Source organism: Lepeophtheirus salmonis, chromosome 12 (genome assembly GCF_016086655.4).
Source record: "Lepeophtheirus salmonis chromosome 12, UVic_Lsal_1.4, whole genome shotgun sequence".
Taxonomy (NCBI): domain Eukaryota; kingdom Metazoa; phylum Arthropoda; class Copepoda; order Siphonostomatoida; family Caligidae; genus Lepeophtheirus; species Lepeophtheirus salmonis.
In genome coordinates, this window is record NC_052142.2 from 5,635,545 (window position 1) to 5,652,885 (window position 17,341).

At 31.7% G+C, this 17,341-nt stretch overlaps 1 protein-coding gene across 50 annotated transcripts in view; it reads right to left on the reverse strand.

The window, feature by feature from the left end:
* slo (calcium-activated potassium channel slo) overlaps positions 1-17,341 on the reverse strand; it is a 291,323-nt gene that overhangs the window by 29,344 nt on the left and 244,638 nt on the right. For all 50 annotated transcript variants that reach the window (XM_071892349.1, XM_071892327.1, XM_071892328.1 and 47 more), the window contains one exon: positions 13,486-14,060. In XM_071892349.1, coding sequence (XP_071748450.1) covers positions 13,486-14,060 — 575 coding nt within the window. The remainder of the gene's footprint in view (positions 1-13,485; positions 14,061-17,341) is intronic.

A 17,341-nucleotide genomic window follows, 5' to 3' on the forward strand; every position in this document is an offset into this window, starting at 1 on the left:
GGTGTTTGACTAATTGATTCATTTAGTAGAACTTGAAAATGCTAAAGATTTATTTTTATTTCAGATTTTTACGTCAGATTAGACATGCTTTTACAAAAAATAGTATCTAAACAAACTTTTACATTTTTTGTATTTCGGACTTTAGATTTGAATTCTACATAAAATTTTGGTATTGAAAACATGAGAATTCGAAACTTGATATTTCTCCAATTGTGTAAGTGAAACCGGGTCGAATCTCAAACCATGTCATAAATGTATACATAAGTACGTACATTACACCATTATTCAAAATTGAACATAAGAAAGAAAAGAGTGTTTATGTAATATTTATATACTTAACAATGGTAAAAGCACTTTTTGTATCATTTAGTGACTATGAATACTGAAATAACCGTTTTTAGACAGTTTATCACACTGTAAGCACTGAAAGTAATCGCTAATTTAATTATTGAATATTGATGTAGATATCCTAAATCTTTACGATAGACTCACTAACTTTCATATATGCACAATAAAATTCATTTTTTCCAATTATGTCAACTGAAGTTATTAGATCAATTATAATTTAGTATTACTTCAACACGTAAGAGTTCCGTTGAAACTGTTAAGGCATATAATAGCAGAGTTCAATTTGCTTTGCACCTTTGTTCATTAAGATATCTAGAAAATATGAACATATCTTCTTTCATAATAAAGGATCGTTTTTATATTTTTTCCAATAATAGAATATACTTACACGTAATAAGGAAATCTGAAGTGAGGCTTGGATTGTCTAGAATATAAGCAATAATTTAGCCTAATCAATGGATTCCGTGTCATAGATATGAGTTGGTTTTTGTTATATATATCAACGACATTAAAGGACTCAAATCAATGTGTTCTTACAAAAGGAAACTAAATGGAGTATACTTTGAAGGGACCAAGCTTTAAGAGTTTCAGTAAATGAGCTTTGACATAAGAAGTAAATAAACCTACCAACCCGTAGAACCCTTGCAAAATGTACTGAAGTCAATACTGACTCTAAGGGGGCATTACACCTTCCCAGCCAACTGAAAACAACAATAGAACCTTTACGGAAGAGCCATCTGTCCGTGATGGACCAACTGTTCACAGAGAAATTGGATTGCCTAGGTTCGCTGGGAAAGTGGACAAGACATAGTTATCAGCCAAAATATCTAACCATAGATACCATACACATACATTTAGCAGGATAATGACAATATCAATAAACAGACATTGTCGGAAAATTTACAAGAAGGTGTTGAACCAAATAGATAGCTTTGCTAAGGTTATGGAAAATAGCATTTTTATATAAAATTATTTCATCCCGGAAAATAGAAACCCGAGGGATGATGATAAAGTAAACAACGATAATGGTCGGTGCATGATTTCTGCAAACAATATCAATAGTGGGAAGCGGAGGAAAAAGGACCTAGAGCCAAATGAGTTATAGTAATGCAGCTATCGTAAGGTGGAATTTTTGGAAATGAATCATCAGGATCTTGAATCGATGTGTCAAACACTCCCATACTTGACATATGTAAGGCGAATACTGAAAGATGATACCATTTCTAAAGTAAATCTCCCATGTCAGATAAACTAAAGTTATAAAAGGGTAATATATTCATTGTTGCAGTGGAGTCAAGACAGCTCATGAAAGCAAAAATGAACCAATCCCATTCGAAATTAGAGTCCTGTAGGTAAAAGGGATGATAGTGCCTAAGCTACTAAAGTGCGGTTTTGGCCTATTTGTAAAAGTTGAGTATTACTCAAAATCAGTCCTAAGATTGGAGGATATATTTGAAGCATCAAGAGCTGACATGGTCTAGGATTTATTTTCTTTATTTATTACTATTCATCCCAATGTTTCAGCCATTTTTATAAAAAATATTTAAAAATAACAAAAGAAAAACAACAACAAATGATTAATAATTAATAGCAAATAAGATAGCTTTAAACAATAAAAGAGGAGTGCACACTTCCTCGGTGAGATGATTCTGTGCTACTTCTGGAGTTCTTTGAACCAAATTATTGGTTTTTTAAGAGGCTTTGTAAAATTATGTTGTCAAGTAGGAACCATATTCCTTCATTAAAGTATCCAATTGACATGAGGTAAAAAGCCAGGCGATATTTCAGCGGCTCCAAAGGCCTCCTGCATCCATCCCTTTTATTAATCATTATTGGCTTTTTAATTAAAACTAATAAATTTGTTGCTATAGCCGCCTCCCGGCCTCCTTCCATAGGTCCGAAAAGGAAAGGACATGCCTTTTCCCTTAATTTTAATTTTGCAAGATGCCTTAAGTCTTTTGTCATTTCACATGACGTATAAATATGAAGTTGTGTGTCGATTTCAGCACCACATTTAAAAGAGCAAAGCCTTTCCACCTTCGTTTTTCCAATAAAATTATTCTATAAAAGTGTCTTGCAGTTTTTTGTAAGCTTTTAGATTTCTACTTTCTATGCCTTTAACACTTTTTAAAGATTTAAAAATACTTAAGATTTTATCCTTTCATTCTTTATCGTCTAGTCCTGTGTAGTGCAATCTAAATAACGCTCATGAGACAGTCATATTATGGTAAAACCTTTTAAACTTTAAATATCTCTCAGGTCTTGGTAAGAATATATTAAAAGATGTCGATTTTTTTAAATCTGGATATTCAGCTTGTCCAGCATTCTTGCAATTTGATACTCTAGAAGTTTATTAGGTCTGCCTTCCTAAGTCTCCAGTTAGCTAGTATATCAACTTGGAATTCATATAAAAGTTTCACCAGCATACCCTCTTGGAGAAGTTCATATTAGCAGCTTTGATTATTTTTGCGTTGCCTTCAATCTTTCTCATCTTTTCCATTAAATATTTCGTGTATGTTCCTAGACTTGAGAATGGTATCCCCAACTGTTTTATATGGTCGACGACCTCACATCCAGCCATGGATTTCAAATTACACTTATTGGAACTAATATCAAGAATTTTTGTTCTATCTTTGTTGATATTACGACCATATATATTTTTAAAAGGTTCTTTAAGTCTCAGGCATAGTCTTGCTATTTTCAGTTCCTCTTACGAAGCACCTTCTAAAAAAATATAGTTGTCATCTGCGTAAAATTGACATTTGACTTTCTTCCCTCCGAAATTGATTCCGAACATTTGATTATTTTTTTACTTTGTCGATGTGGGGTACAAGTGCCAAATTAGAAAGGTATGGAGATAGGTGATCCCCCTGGCGGGAACCCTCTTGCAACTTATTGCCTTTGAGAAAACTCCATCTATGTAGAGAAAGGAGGCTCTTTTTGAAATAAAACCTCTTATCGTGTTATATATGTCATAGCTAAAACGTTTTTCAATTTGTCTTAAAACCAGCCTGTGACTTATTGTATCAAAAGCCGTGCGAAAATATACTACTATTATTACACTACATGGTCTAGGATTGGCGAAAAGAAATCAGGGACAGATTGACATCCTCTACTCTTCACTCTCCCCCCTTTAAAGGTTGTTGGTAATCCAAGAAAATGACTCTCCTGATTGGATAGTACATTAGGACCTCATTTTAAGTGGAATAATAAAGGAATTTAGCTGATGTTTCAACTTTGGACATACTGCAAAGGAATGTAATCAAAAATCTAAAAGGCTATCATAATATAGAAGATGGCTGGTGCAAAGACTTAATGAAAGGATGTTAATTAGAAACCGATACCAATTACAGAATTTATACAAAAAATTATCCTATTAAAAAATAACTATAGGAATGTATATGGAAGTAATAGTAGCGGATTTGAAGATTCCAGATCACAACACAGAAAATAGTACTCAACTCCAGAGAATCTACTAAAGAACGGTCAAAATGATATGAACGTCCAAGAAGAGCTTTCACCCCATCAGGATATACTGGACGGAGGAAAAAATATAAACTGCGAAAGTCATCCGGTGATTATTCATATGTCCTAGGGAAATGAGAGAGAAGAAGCGTTAACAACAAATTCATCAACTTTAGAGAGAAAAGAGTGGCGGAAGTAAAAGAATAAATATAAATAGTTAATAATGCGCATAGTGACACATGGTTGCAAATGGGCTCCCCTTTAATAAGAAAAAGGAAAAGCTTAAAAGTTACTTAAGTACCCTCAATTATCTAAACATCATTCCAATATCACTTACAAGACTAGATAATGTCTCTTTTTTTAAATACAAAGTACCAAGTATCAACATAGAATGCCAAAATAAGGGATCATTGGTACCCATCAAGAAGAGTTGCCATTCTTGTCCGTCCGGAAATCGATATTGGGGGAAAATTGAGGAGGAAAATATTCTTCTGACTATTATAAAACATGTTAACCTTCGAATATTACGTTAGAAATATTTAAATTATTTTCTAAGTCTTTATAACACCACTGTAGATTAAAAGAAAAAAAATATAGAATATTTGATACTGATCTGACACGTAATAATATCATCGCTGCTGTAGACTTTAACGTAGCTGAGAAACGAGATAAAGTTTTAGATCGTCATCAGGTTTTGCAAATACTAATCAAATACAAGGATCTAAATTTAATGAACGTTATGGCAGAGTTAATACAACGATTTCACGCTACATTTATCCGTATAAATAAACACTATATATGAAAAAGTAGAATTGACTGAATACATAATGGATTGGTTAACCAATATCTCTTTTCAATATCAAGGCATGATGGGCAATAAGGACAGCAATAACTCATTTTTATTGGAGTGCAAAAAATAAATGATAATTTGTTGGTCGAAAAAGAAACTTGGGACAGGTAAATAAATGAAAAACATATCAAATCACTTTTACACAAAGTTGAAGACACCAGATTGCAACATGAACTAGACGTTTTAAATAGATTTCAAAATACAGGGAGCCAGAGTGAGAGCAATAATCCTTAATCATCAATTAAATTTCAACAATTAAATTAATGAATTAGAAATTAAGAGCTGGAATATCATAGTACAACCAAGAGTTAATCATATCCTTAGATGCCCTCCAATAGATTAATTACAAGAACAGATGACTCTTTGCTCCCATATCCAGAGGAGGACTTGCAATGACTGATATTAAATTCCACTTGATTTTTTTGTTATTTTCATGATACAGAAGAGCAAGGCCAGTGTATTACCCCATGAGAAGTTATTATATAAAAGTAGAAGTACGATCACATGCCATAAATTTCTCCCTTGAGTGAACTCGCTCCCACCAAAGAAGTGATAGAGATCTATTAAAGATCACCATTCAAAATGCTCAGAAGTCAAAATACCTTCCCAATGAAGATAATAGATGATATAAAAATTGAAAGAATTAAAAACGAACAATATTTCTCACCCAACAATATCCCTCCTACACAGGGGACTAAAAAATTATTTATGCCGACTAAACAACTACACCCACTAATGGAGGTGTACAATAGCTGAAATAACATGATGAAATAAGATGTGAGAAAAAGGAATCGTCTTTGGACCTCACTTACAAGCCAAAAACGTCTTAAAAATAATAAAAACACAAAATAATTATATTTGTCGTTAATTTTTGACCCTCTATTAAATTTAATGATGGCATACATGTAATTCCGATTCGCTTTCTGGCTGTACTTCTCATAAAAGAAAACAGTATGTAATGCATGAATTCGAAGGAAAACGCTTGGCCATGATTTTAGAGACTGTTCGGATCAGAGGTATATCTAAGAATCGAGGGGGTGAGGGATTTAGATGTAGTTTAAGTAGGACTCCATTAAAGACGAGAAGTCAGATGGGATTAACAAAACAAGCATAACGCACAAAATCAAGTCAAGGACAATTTGTAAATTAAAAACGATGACTACGGGATTTTAAAAGATCATTGCCAAACATAGCTCTTATAAAGTTTGGATTTTTAAAATGTATTTATATTCTCTTTTCGGTTTATTTTTAGAGGATAGTTAGTTAATGTAATGTGTTTGTAGTATATTAACGTTTTTTTAGATAATGTTTTAGGAAACCCCAAAGAGTACATAAATCAGTTGTATATTCCTTAATTGAGAAAAATAAGATAATACTGAATAAGCCTAAAAAATTGAGACAGAATAAAACAAGGAGCCTTAATCAATGAAGCATATTAATGAATACAGAAATAGGTTTATTAGATCATTAATCAAATTGAAAATAAAAATAAACAACTAAGCGTTTAGGTTATATTATTATACTTTCCATTTGTATAGGAACTTCATTTATCATTTAGTGTAAATGAACACTGAAAAAAAAATTACACAGTTTTTTCATTCGTAAGTAATCGGTAATTTAATCATTGAATATTGATTTGGATATCCTAAATCTTTATGATAGTTATATTCACATATGGTGATAATTATGTTATATTAACTACTTTTTAGTAATTCAGAGAATGACTCAAGACTCACTAACATTTGAAATATATATATAAAAAAACTCATTTTGTCCAATTATGACCACCGAAGTTATTAGACCACTATGATAATTAGATAACATTAGCTAATTGTTGCTTTCTATTAAATAATTCCTAAGCTTTAGATCTTCTTGTACTTAGAAAAAAAGAAAAATATATCTCCTCCTCTGTAATAGAAGTTCTGAGTTGGCTTCTAAACATCAAGTCTTTGGGATAAATGCCTTACATACTTTTTGACTTTTTTTCTAATTCAAAATCCAGAGTACTAGTAGCTAACAGACTACAACAACAAAAAGGAAGGTAAGAGCTGAGACCTCAAGTAATCTCTGATATAACCAATAGGAACATTTCGGCTATATCTTAACAATTAGAGTTTATCCGCCTCATGAAAGAAAAGTAGGCATATTTTATATTTTTATTACCTGAAAAGGAAAAACCCTCACGATCAAGAAAATTTGAAATATATACAGGGGCGATACTCTTTCGGTTCTTATTGCGCAAAAGTGGTTCAATCGATTTCGTTCTGGTCTAGTGGAGGCGAATGATGCTCCACACTTTGGTAGGCCTTTTGTCAAAAAAGGTTGATTGATTCATGGCAAATATCGAGAAAGCCCGTCATGTTAGCAGTTGTAGCATCGTACAGAAGCTGAACATCGATCATAAAACCGTTTTGAACTATTTTTAGAAGACTGAATACAAAAAGAAGCTCGAATAGAAGAGAAATCGTGTTTCATCTAGACAACAGGAGGTATTGTACATCTTTTGATGACGCACCAGAAGCTCCAGGAGTTCGGATGGAAAGTCCTTATATATCTACCTTATAGTCCGGACCTGACTTTAAGTGACTAATACCTGTTTCTATGGCCAACGCGCTTTGGAATACAAATTTGCCCTCAAGAGAGGCCTATTAAAATTGGTTTTCCAAATTTTTTGCCCATGGTGACAAGGACATATATGAGAAGGGTATTATGAAGATGATTTCTCGTTGGCAACAAGTTATCAAAAACAATAGAGAATACTTTTTAAAAATGTTATTGATTATAAGACTTCTTATAAATCATTGAAATGAAGCAAAAAATATGAAATCACTTTTTCCCAACCTATTATATACCAAACCTTTTTTAAGTTTAATATTTGTCATCATAAATAGTTTAGATATAATTTATACCTAACCAAAACCAATGGTTCAACTAAACCATGAGTTATATATATTTAAAAACAATAAAATTATTCTTGTAAATAATAATAATTAAAATATATATTATAATGGTATATAATAATAAATCCTATGTAACCAAATTCACCATTTATTTAATTAAATAAAAGTCATAATCAAAATATATGAATCTCTGATTTTGTTGAGATCATATCCAAAATTAAATTAATCCATCTTTATAAATTAATATATTCATAAATCATAGTTTCATAAACATGGATGAAAATATGATTATAATGGAAAATGGGCCAGCTTTTTGTAGTTGCTAACTCAATATATATTTTTATGATCAAATGTAGATTTTGTCATTATTCATAAATTTTTGAAGAGAGACCATATCAATTTTAACTATAAAGTAATGACTACTGTATGAAAGATGAAAAATAACACTCTATATTTGTTGCCTATATGATTGAAAGGTACGGAGTGACGTCTGTGTTTATTGCCTTGATCTCATAGATGTTCACAGCTCATTTCAGGCAACGTCATAACAGCTATGCTGATCATATCCTAAATATTCTTGAAATCATCAGTTTTTGTTTTTTTAACATGACAACGGATAATATTATTGTCATATATAAAACAACAAGGACACTTGCTATTTACTTTTACTTATCAATCCTACTTAATGATTTTGTACGAGAAATGTACGGGGTTTAAATTTATACAAAAGAAATTTGGAAAATATGACGTCATTTCTATTTCTTTTCTAAAAGGTTATTGTAACGTGGGTTTAAATGGGTTTATTTTTGTTTGCGGTTCATCAATCTTTAGTTTCAAAAATATTAAAATTTTATTTCATGTAGTTTTTTTTTAATTGGTTGTATGTGTTTTTTTAAAATGCAAACTATAAAGACACAAATAAGAAACACACAAAACTACATGAATATACATAATATATATGAACACTTTCCATGTATTTATCACTATCCAGTAGTAAGTCAATTTATATTAAACTGCATATTATAATACAAATATACAACCACTTTTTATATTTCCTCCCTTCCTCCAACTTAAGAAAAACGAAGGATAAAAAGGAGGAAGAATTATTGAGTGAGCATTCATCCCTCACTTTTAGAAAACCAGTTGATCAAAAAGAGACAATGTAAACATTTAACATTTAAAGCAAACAATTAATGTATATTAATATGATATATTTTTTCTCCTATTTATCCATCCTTTCCTATACACCTCCGTCCGTTCATTCTTCTGATCCAAGCGGGGCTCCCTTACCTGTGAAGTATCCAAGAATACGTATCGATTGCTCCACAGACTTCTGGAAATCGCCTGAGATACCCTTTCCTCTTCATCGGATTGCTTAGAGGATTGAGAGGACGCTAACAAACAAACTCTCAATTTTTTGCATTTGAGTACCTGCTCGATGTCGTTATGAGCCAGTCTAGGACTTCTAGCTTCAACGAGAATTCTTGAAGAATATTTCTCTAAGCAGCCTCCCCAATCCCTTGAATCCTTGTAGAAAATGCGTCTGCTTGCCTCGGTTTCGAATCCACAGAAGAAGCAAGTCCTCTTTGTTGGATCTGGGAGTGACTTATTTAGAAATAATGAGGAGGTGGACATTCGATACCGGAACCATTTTTGCCATAGTTCATAAATAGATTCATCCTATTTTTTTTTTTTTTTTTTTTTTGCGTGTATTCTCAAATTAACCTCAGAAATCCACCAAGTTTTTTTATTTGCTCTGCAGATATTGTGTGAGAACTTGAAGATTTAGTCCTTGACAGAATTGCATTTTTAATATCACGATTTGCAAGGGATTCCAAGCCAATGCAAGACGGAATTAATAGACCATGTAGGAATGTATTTTTTGTTTTAGTCTTTGATAATACTCTCTCGCACTAGGGGTGAAACCCCCGCTCCATTGCTGTCCCACTGAGGTCAATCCAGTCAATTTATAGGTCTCTTCGGCACTGATGAAACGTGTATTATAATTTATAGGTTCATTTTGGACCGAGAATAGGGAGGATTTTCTTGTCAACTTAAATAATTTCGGCTGACCCCATGAAGACCCTTTCATTATATCCGACACCCTTTTGTTATTTGTTATTTTATTTTTATTGGTGACACTAGAAAATCTTTGCCCAGTCGTAGACGTCTGAGCAAGTATAAATGTAGTAAGTTCCAGAGTGCCTTGGGTACGGTAGCTCTCACGCCCCAGTCACTAATGGGGTATTCATTCTCTTTGGAGATATATAGTGTTTTATCGTGCCCAGATGAGATGTTGTTTTATTTTCTTTATTTCATCACAGGTATTTTTCGAGTTCTTATTTATTATAGCAAGTGAACTACTTTTAGGATGATGTTGACCCTCCACGCTTTAGTCTTATCAAGCCTATATTGAAAGATTTTTGAGAAATATGAGGCAGGATTTTTGAAAAATATGATGAAGACTTTTGTAATCTATTGATGAGCTCAACTTCGTTGGTCTTTTCACTTATGTTTGAGCTCGAAGCAATGAAAATCCCGAAGATCTTGGTCCTTTCAAAGATTTAGCCTTCAGGGATGCATACCTTATTGTACGATTTGATAAATGCGATTACTTTTGTTTTTTATATATTTATTGCAAGATTTTCCAAGGCCTTGAGCACAGTGTCAATCAAAGTCCGTATTTCTGAAGGAGATTATGCGAGAAAAAATTTCAAATCATCAACATATGGCTGTATTTTCAGATGTACTTATTATCGAGCTCAAAGTACCGGTGTGATTTAATTGTTATAGGTTGCAGTCAGACGTGAGGTTCAAAAAAAGTGTTGGATAAGGAACTTTCATAGTTGAGAAACAATATATTTTGAATAACTTTTCTTGGTACTCTGAACGGGATTTCTATTTTGGAATGCCGTTAGGGTATGTTATGACTAATTATACATTCACAGCAGAGATTTTGAAGAACAGAACAATCAAATTAATTTTAATGTTGGTCTTGTAATGTCTTAGACACACCACTAACTTCAGGTAGATACGATGTATCTATGTCATAGATACTCTTAACTGAGAAGGAATTATTCTCCAACTGTACTTCTTAGCAAGGTCTAAGTATATAAAAATCTTCGAGATCCTAGTATCGACTAATGCTTTGACTATTTTTCCATCGAACAATTATGCTAAAGCAAGTGCCATTTTCAAACCTCTTTTATCGTGAGAAGAAGAAGATAAAACAGGAATTCGATTATTTGTGACTCTTCTAATTACAGACGAGATATAAGGATTTTTTTTCTATCTATGGAAACTTTCAAACGATTGCCAAATGTCTTTTTTTATTATAGTTCATACAGAAAGCATTTTTTGCGAGCCATTCATCAGGGAAATGTTTCATATATCCACTGAAATAGCATCTATTTACGGCGACTGAAGTAGTTATAATTTGATCATCCTCAGAAAAAAACTGTCTATGATAGTTTTGGTCCTTTAGTAACAGCGTTAATTAATGGAGTGGCAGGTGCATATGAGTAAGAGAAAGATTGACTCTTAGCTAAATTCATAGATCTCACTAATTCATAAACTTATGCTAATCAAGTGCCTTAGTCTCTAAGACTTCTTCTTTGTCTTATGTATTCTTTGTCTTATGTGTGATAAGCTGAGTCTAATTTTTAAAAGCATCCCTTACGCAACTATTTCTTGATTATTTAGCCGTCAAGGTCCTAAAGTTGCAATCTTTTATGTACTTTCATCTCCAAAAAATCCCATTTCTTGCATATCAGTCCTTGGAAATGGAAACGACTTCCAAAAAATTCTTCAATAATTTCTTAAAAGCATGAATAAGAACACAGAATGAATCTCTTTATTGGAGAGAAATAGAAGAAAAAAATATGAACAGTCGATATACTAAAAAACCAACGATTAGCTATGTCACCTTGCCAATTTTAGGAATATTTGGGAGCAACTTAGCTGTCATGACGTTTCATTAAATTACCTGCAGGTGAGATGAAGGAAATAAATTCAAATTCCGCTCCGTATCTTGCAATGATATAGGCGAGAATTACTCCGATGTCGATCTTCAATTATACTCGGAGTCCTACAAAGACTTGCACTTACAACTCCACAACAAACCCTGAGTGTTACTTTTCATCTTTCACCATCTCCTGATAACATTATACTTATATGCTCTATCTTTAAAATAATGATAACAGCTTTAAAAAAATAAAATAAGAAATAATCTAGGTGCAACGAAAAAAGCTGCTCCCTCTCCTATTATCATCTTATTTTTATATATGAACATGTAACATGTGAACATGTGACTAATCATTTTTTATTCTTTGTTGGGAATGGCCAAAAGTAACCTTAGTAATTTATAATATTTGGAATCTTGCCTTACTTCGAGGTCACAGAGACATATTTGTAAATAAGCTGGGAGTGCTACAGATATTACCTTTTACATTTTTCTAAATTAGCGCACAATATTGTCTAATATAATAATAATATTGTTAATCAATTAATCATCATTAATCCCTTCTATTCTCTCTCTTTCTAAGTTCTGTAGTATTTACGTTAGATGTATTGTTTATCCTCTGTCAAAAATATGACTCCTTACTCTAATGGATAAAATGTTTGATCTAAACTTCATTCTTGGTAAAAAAAAAAGTTGTAATTGACTAGTAGAAAAATGAAAAAAGTTAAACTGTAGCACTCCCAGGTTGAATTAAAAACTTTGAATCAAAATTTTTTTTTATTTCAGTTCAAACTTTTTTTTCTTTCGCAGAAGAGAGCACGAGACTTTAAATAAATTATGTGATGCTCATGAAGTAACAAGGAATTAATATTTTACAAAGTCAATTAGGTTTTGCCATTTGATTTGTAACAATCAAAAATACATATCTAACTACATAACTTTGAGTGATAAAGCCTTTTTCCACTCCAGAAATTGGTTGAACTGATTGACTATAAAAAGTTTACACTGACGTAATAAATTTATATTAATTGAGAAAAACGCCATCTTAGGGGCTGACAATTGATATTTCAACAACATAAAATGTACAAATTTCCAATAAATCTTGATTATACTCCAGCCAATGGCTTCATGAATAAAAAATACTTCAAACCTACATTGGATATTACTTTATGTCAGTGATAAACAGTGATATTTGAATTCAATCAAACTAATATGTACTAAAAATGGCTAGATTTCTATATTTTTTTTTATATAAAAGATTTTCAATAAACAATTCAGCTTGAGTGTTTTTATTTGTTGGTCCCATTTTGACAGCCAATAATGTACTATTTTGCTTAATATGAATGAGAAATGGTTTTCATTTTTAAAAAAGTGTTTTTTTTTTTTGGCCCAGCATTGACCAACTTCAGCAATCCTAAATCAAGTGAAAACACTTTATAAGAGTGTAGGGCTTGAAACAATTTTTAAAGTACACCACATATAGTGTTAAAATAGTAATTTATTAATTTCATTTGGACTTAGATTAGCCACGTTTGAACCCAGGTTAGATAAAGTAATTTTTTTTTAGGTTAGATAGAAAATTTCTATTGTTTTAAGATTCGATAATCTCAATCAGAACAAATATAAACGTTACCAAATCAAATCGACCAAGTAAAATTAATAATATGTACCAAAAGTACAATATATCCTTGCTCAAGTAGATTTTTGGGATGAGATTGAAAATTTGTACTACGTCCTTGAATGGTCAAATTCTTATAAAAAATAAGATTCAAAAATATATATTTGATTTATTGTTCAGGTTTGAGAAAGGGTTAAAAAGGATTCAAAATATAATAAACACTAAGGCTTTCATAAAAATTGAGAAAAATGTAACATAATTTTATAAAATCCCAAGAATAAATCAGCTGATTGCTTAAAAATAGAAATCGGACTTCTTGTTAGGAAAAATAAAAGTTACTTACTCTGGCTTAGAACTCCAATAGTATCATCAAAGGTCATAGCTTTGATGTTTAATGAGGCAAGAATCGCCTCTTTATCTGCTAACGTTGGGTCTTCATTAGAAGGTACTTTAGCTGATAAAATTACACACATGTCACAAAGGTTTACATTTACCGCACGTAAATCTGCTCGACTTAAGGGGCTTCCATTAAGAACAGATATTTTTGGCAGGTTCTGAAGAGTTTTCCATTCTCGTCGAATGTAATCAACTGAGCCAACAATCACAACATGTTTGAGTTCATGATAATGGAAGTTAGAAGCTCTAAGAGGCATAACAAGGTTACGCAGTCCAATGAGAGGACTATCCGGATCTGCAAAGAGACACACAACAACATGACCATTAAGGACTGTCATAGCAGCTTGGTTTCGATCCAAAATGCAGTCTTCAATAGAACGAGCTGGAGTCCAATGAAACATTCCTGTTGAATCATATTTCATCTCAGTTTTTTCAAAATCAAAATCTTTTGCTTGATCATCAGCTATTCCAACTTCCATGCTCTTTCCATTAGGTTTGGTCGTTGCTGCTTTGTTTGTAGGCCTAAAAAATAAATAAATATGTTGTAATATTCTAGAAAAATTAATTTACGAATCACATGTCTTCTATTTTGAAATTGTTGTTGTTGTTGGTTATTTATCATTTTTTTATAAAAACTTATTAGGTTTATTCAACAAAAAACATATATTCAAAAAATGTATAGGTAATTCCATAGAACTTTTGTACAGCGCAAGAAGACAGAATCCAGACTTTTAGGACTACTGAATTAAGCCCCTTGTTAAAATGAATAGCCCTTTGTTTTATTTATTTTCTCTAAAGGGGGGAGGTGTGATAAAATTTATTAATAACACTGCATTAGGGAAGATTAAAGTTGGGTTCACTGAATTACATATGCACGCATAATTTTATTTTCATTATCCCTCATTCTTTATTTACTGAAATAGCTCCTCCTTTTTTTTTTGAGTACCTTTAACAAAAACCCAAATTTAATGTATTTTCTTATGATTTAATTTATACTCCTCCAACAACAACAAAAAAAAGGAGGAAAAACGTATGAAATACATAAATAGTGCACACATTCACAAGAAACATAAACTCTTTGGTTTTATCATATTATGGTCATGATGAGTGATTGAATTCATTATTCTACAAAAGAGACTTTTTATTTGGGAGTATATCTCATGTATTTATCAGAAACGTTTCTTTGCCAAGAAAAATACATTTATTTTCTCATAGACTCAGTTTTCCTCTTTCTTTGGAAAGAGGTCCTGAATAAAGTTTGACCTATGTCTCTGGGCACATCGTTTCTTTAACATCTTTCAAGAGAATAGGAATATAGTACATTCATGAATTTAAAATTACTCCTTAACACGTAGTTTGAGAAAAGTTAACAATATTCTATCTCGCAAAGGTAAAAATAATTTTTATTGAGGAATAATGACTTTGTAGCTTCTAAATATAGGCGTGGACGACCGACAACATCCATCAAGAATACTATTTATAGAAATTTAATAACCATATTTATTGGAGTACTCGGATATTTTGTGTAATAGAAGAAAATATCAATACTTTATATGTCTTTTTTAAATTTTCTAGTATTTTCGAATTATATACTCTTATACTATCAATTTGACTTATTTTTTTCTTGATAAAACGTTAAATGGTTATATCCAACTGGTCATTTTAAAGGGTATAAATCAGTTGAAATTAATTAATTATAATATAATTTTATTTATTGAGTTAGAATTATAGTTAAAACAAAATTCGAATCCATGGGTTGTGTCTAATTTAGAATTAGTTGAATTAAGTTTATTATACCACTTGTTTGAATATTATAATATTATCAAAGATTCGAGAGAATGATTTGGTCGTTATTTTTTATTTCTATACTCAGCATCGAGTTTTATAATTTAAGATGATGAAATTTATTAATAAATTGAGGATTAAGATTCTAATAGTTTTTTTTTTCTTCAAATATTTGATTTTAAATTGCTAGTGCCATATTCAATCTGAAGTTGAGAGCGACAATGAGGAGCTAAAAGATAATATTCTAAACTGTTAAATAAATAAGAATTGGATAATATGCGAGTAAGACTCTCAAAGTAACACTGATTTTATTAAAATAAATATCTCAATAAACAAACATTAAGTTTTCGAACATCAGTGATGTAACAGTAATTGCAATTGTAAGGCACTATGGAAATTGTCCGTCTCCAACTTTCCATTTTTTCGATATTTTTTACGACACTTTTCATAAATTTAAATGCAGTGTCTGCGTCTCCATTACACTGGGGATAATGAGCACTCGATGTCCCAAGAATAATATTAAAACTTTTACAAAATTCCTTAAACACCACAGACTTATACTATGGTCTCATTTTGGAATCCTGTCCAATAGAAATAAGATGGAATCCTCTCCACCGTTATAGTCGTTCTTTGATGACTGCTGTTGGAACTTAGTATAATTTTGGATCTTAAATTCTGAGGTATAGCCAAACGGTTTGCATTGAATAATATGATATATCCCTTATAATTCTCCTCCAAGGATAAATGATCCCAGACTCTTGCATATAGATGTGCATAATGATATTGAGGAATTTTCTTGAGAGACTTTGATTCTTTTATTATCTTGCAAACTAATTGATCAATCTCGTTCTCTCTTGCAGCTTTTGTTGACGCTGCTATTTAACAACGAGTATTTCTCTTTGTAGTGCTTATCTAACGTATTTATACAAATCTCGATACTTGTTGAGTCATCCATTTCCCAGAAATGTTCGAGATTGCTGTGGAAGATCTCTGTTAGATATGCATCCAAATATACTCTCTGCTCGTCTGAAGGTAATAGGCGCATGCTATTGAATGAGTAATACTCACGGAATATTTTTGGCGCACTTTGGACACTATTCCTTACTGCATTGTCGAACTTGTGTCTGAGCCCTACAAATCTTCTCTACTGAGTTGTAAGATCCTCCTCTATTTTAGAGTAATCTTCGTGGTATGTAGGCTCTGTTAACTCCTGATACGAAAGTTCCTCGACTTGAGCGAATTCCCCCATGACCTCTCTGAGTTCGTTGATTTTATTTTCCACATGGACTAACTTTGTTTCACCACAACTATTTTAGAAGGGAATTTGATGTACTCCATTGACATCACCTCCAGTTCATCACAAAGACTTCTTAGGTACTCAACAGCTTTCTTTCCAAGGCATCAGGTCTCTTCTAGCTTCCTGAGCACTTTGGCGGCGTTCTGCTTCTTTCCCATCTTGATTATTTTTACTATATCGTCGATACGTAGAACTCGACACTAATATCTGCGTTAGTTAGGAGTAGATTATGTTTAAACTATCAACTGCACCATATTCTATACTGTTAAATAAATAAGACTGGGACTACATGCGAGTAAGACTCTCGAAGTAAGACTGATTTTATAAAAATAAATATCCCACGAAGCAAACATTAAGTTATGTAACTGTAATTGTACAGATTATTACAATTTTTAAATAATCATACTGAATTATATTTTTTTATCAAATAAATAATTAATAAGGACAGGGACAGTACTTTATTTGTCCGTAAATTTATGATTTTTTGAAAAGAATTTTTTATTTGATTTTAATTTTTCTGTTTCTAATTTTGAATCAATAGGATTTTTAGACGAAATTTATATTTTTTTTGAGCATTTTTAAAACCCCAATTTGACACATTAGGAATGTAAAGGATATTTGCAGAAATATCTCACCTTAATCCGATGTCATAAGACGAAGAGTTGAATATTTCACCACAAAAACATTTATAATATGGCAACTAAAAAATTATGAGTTATCA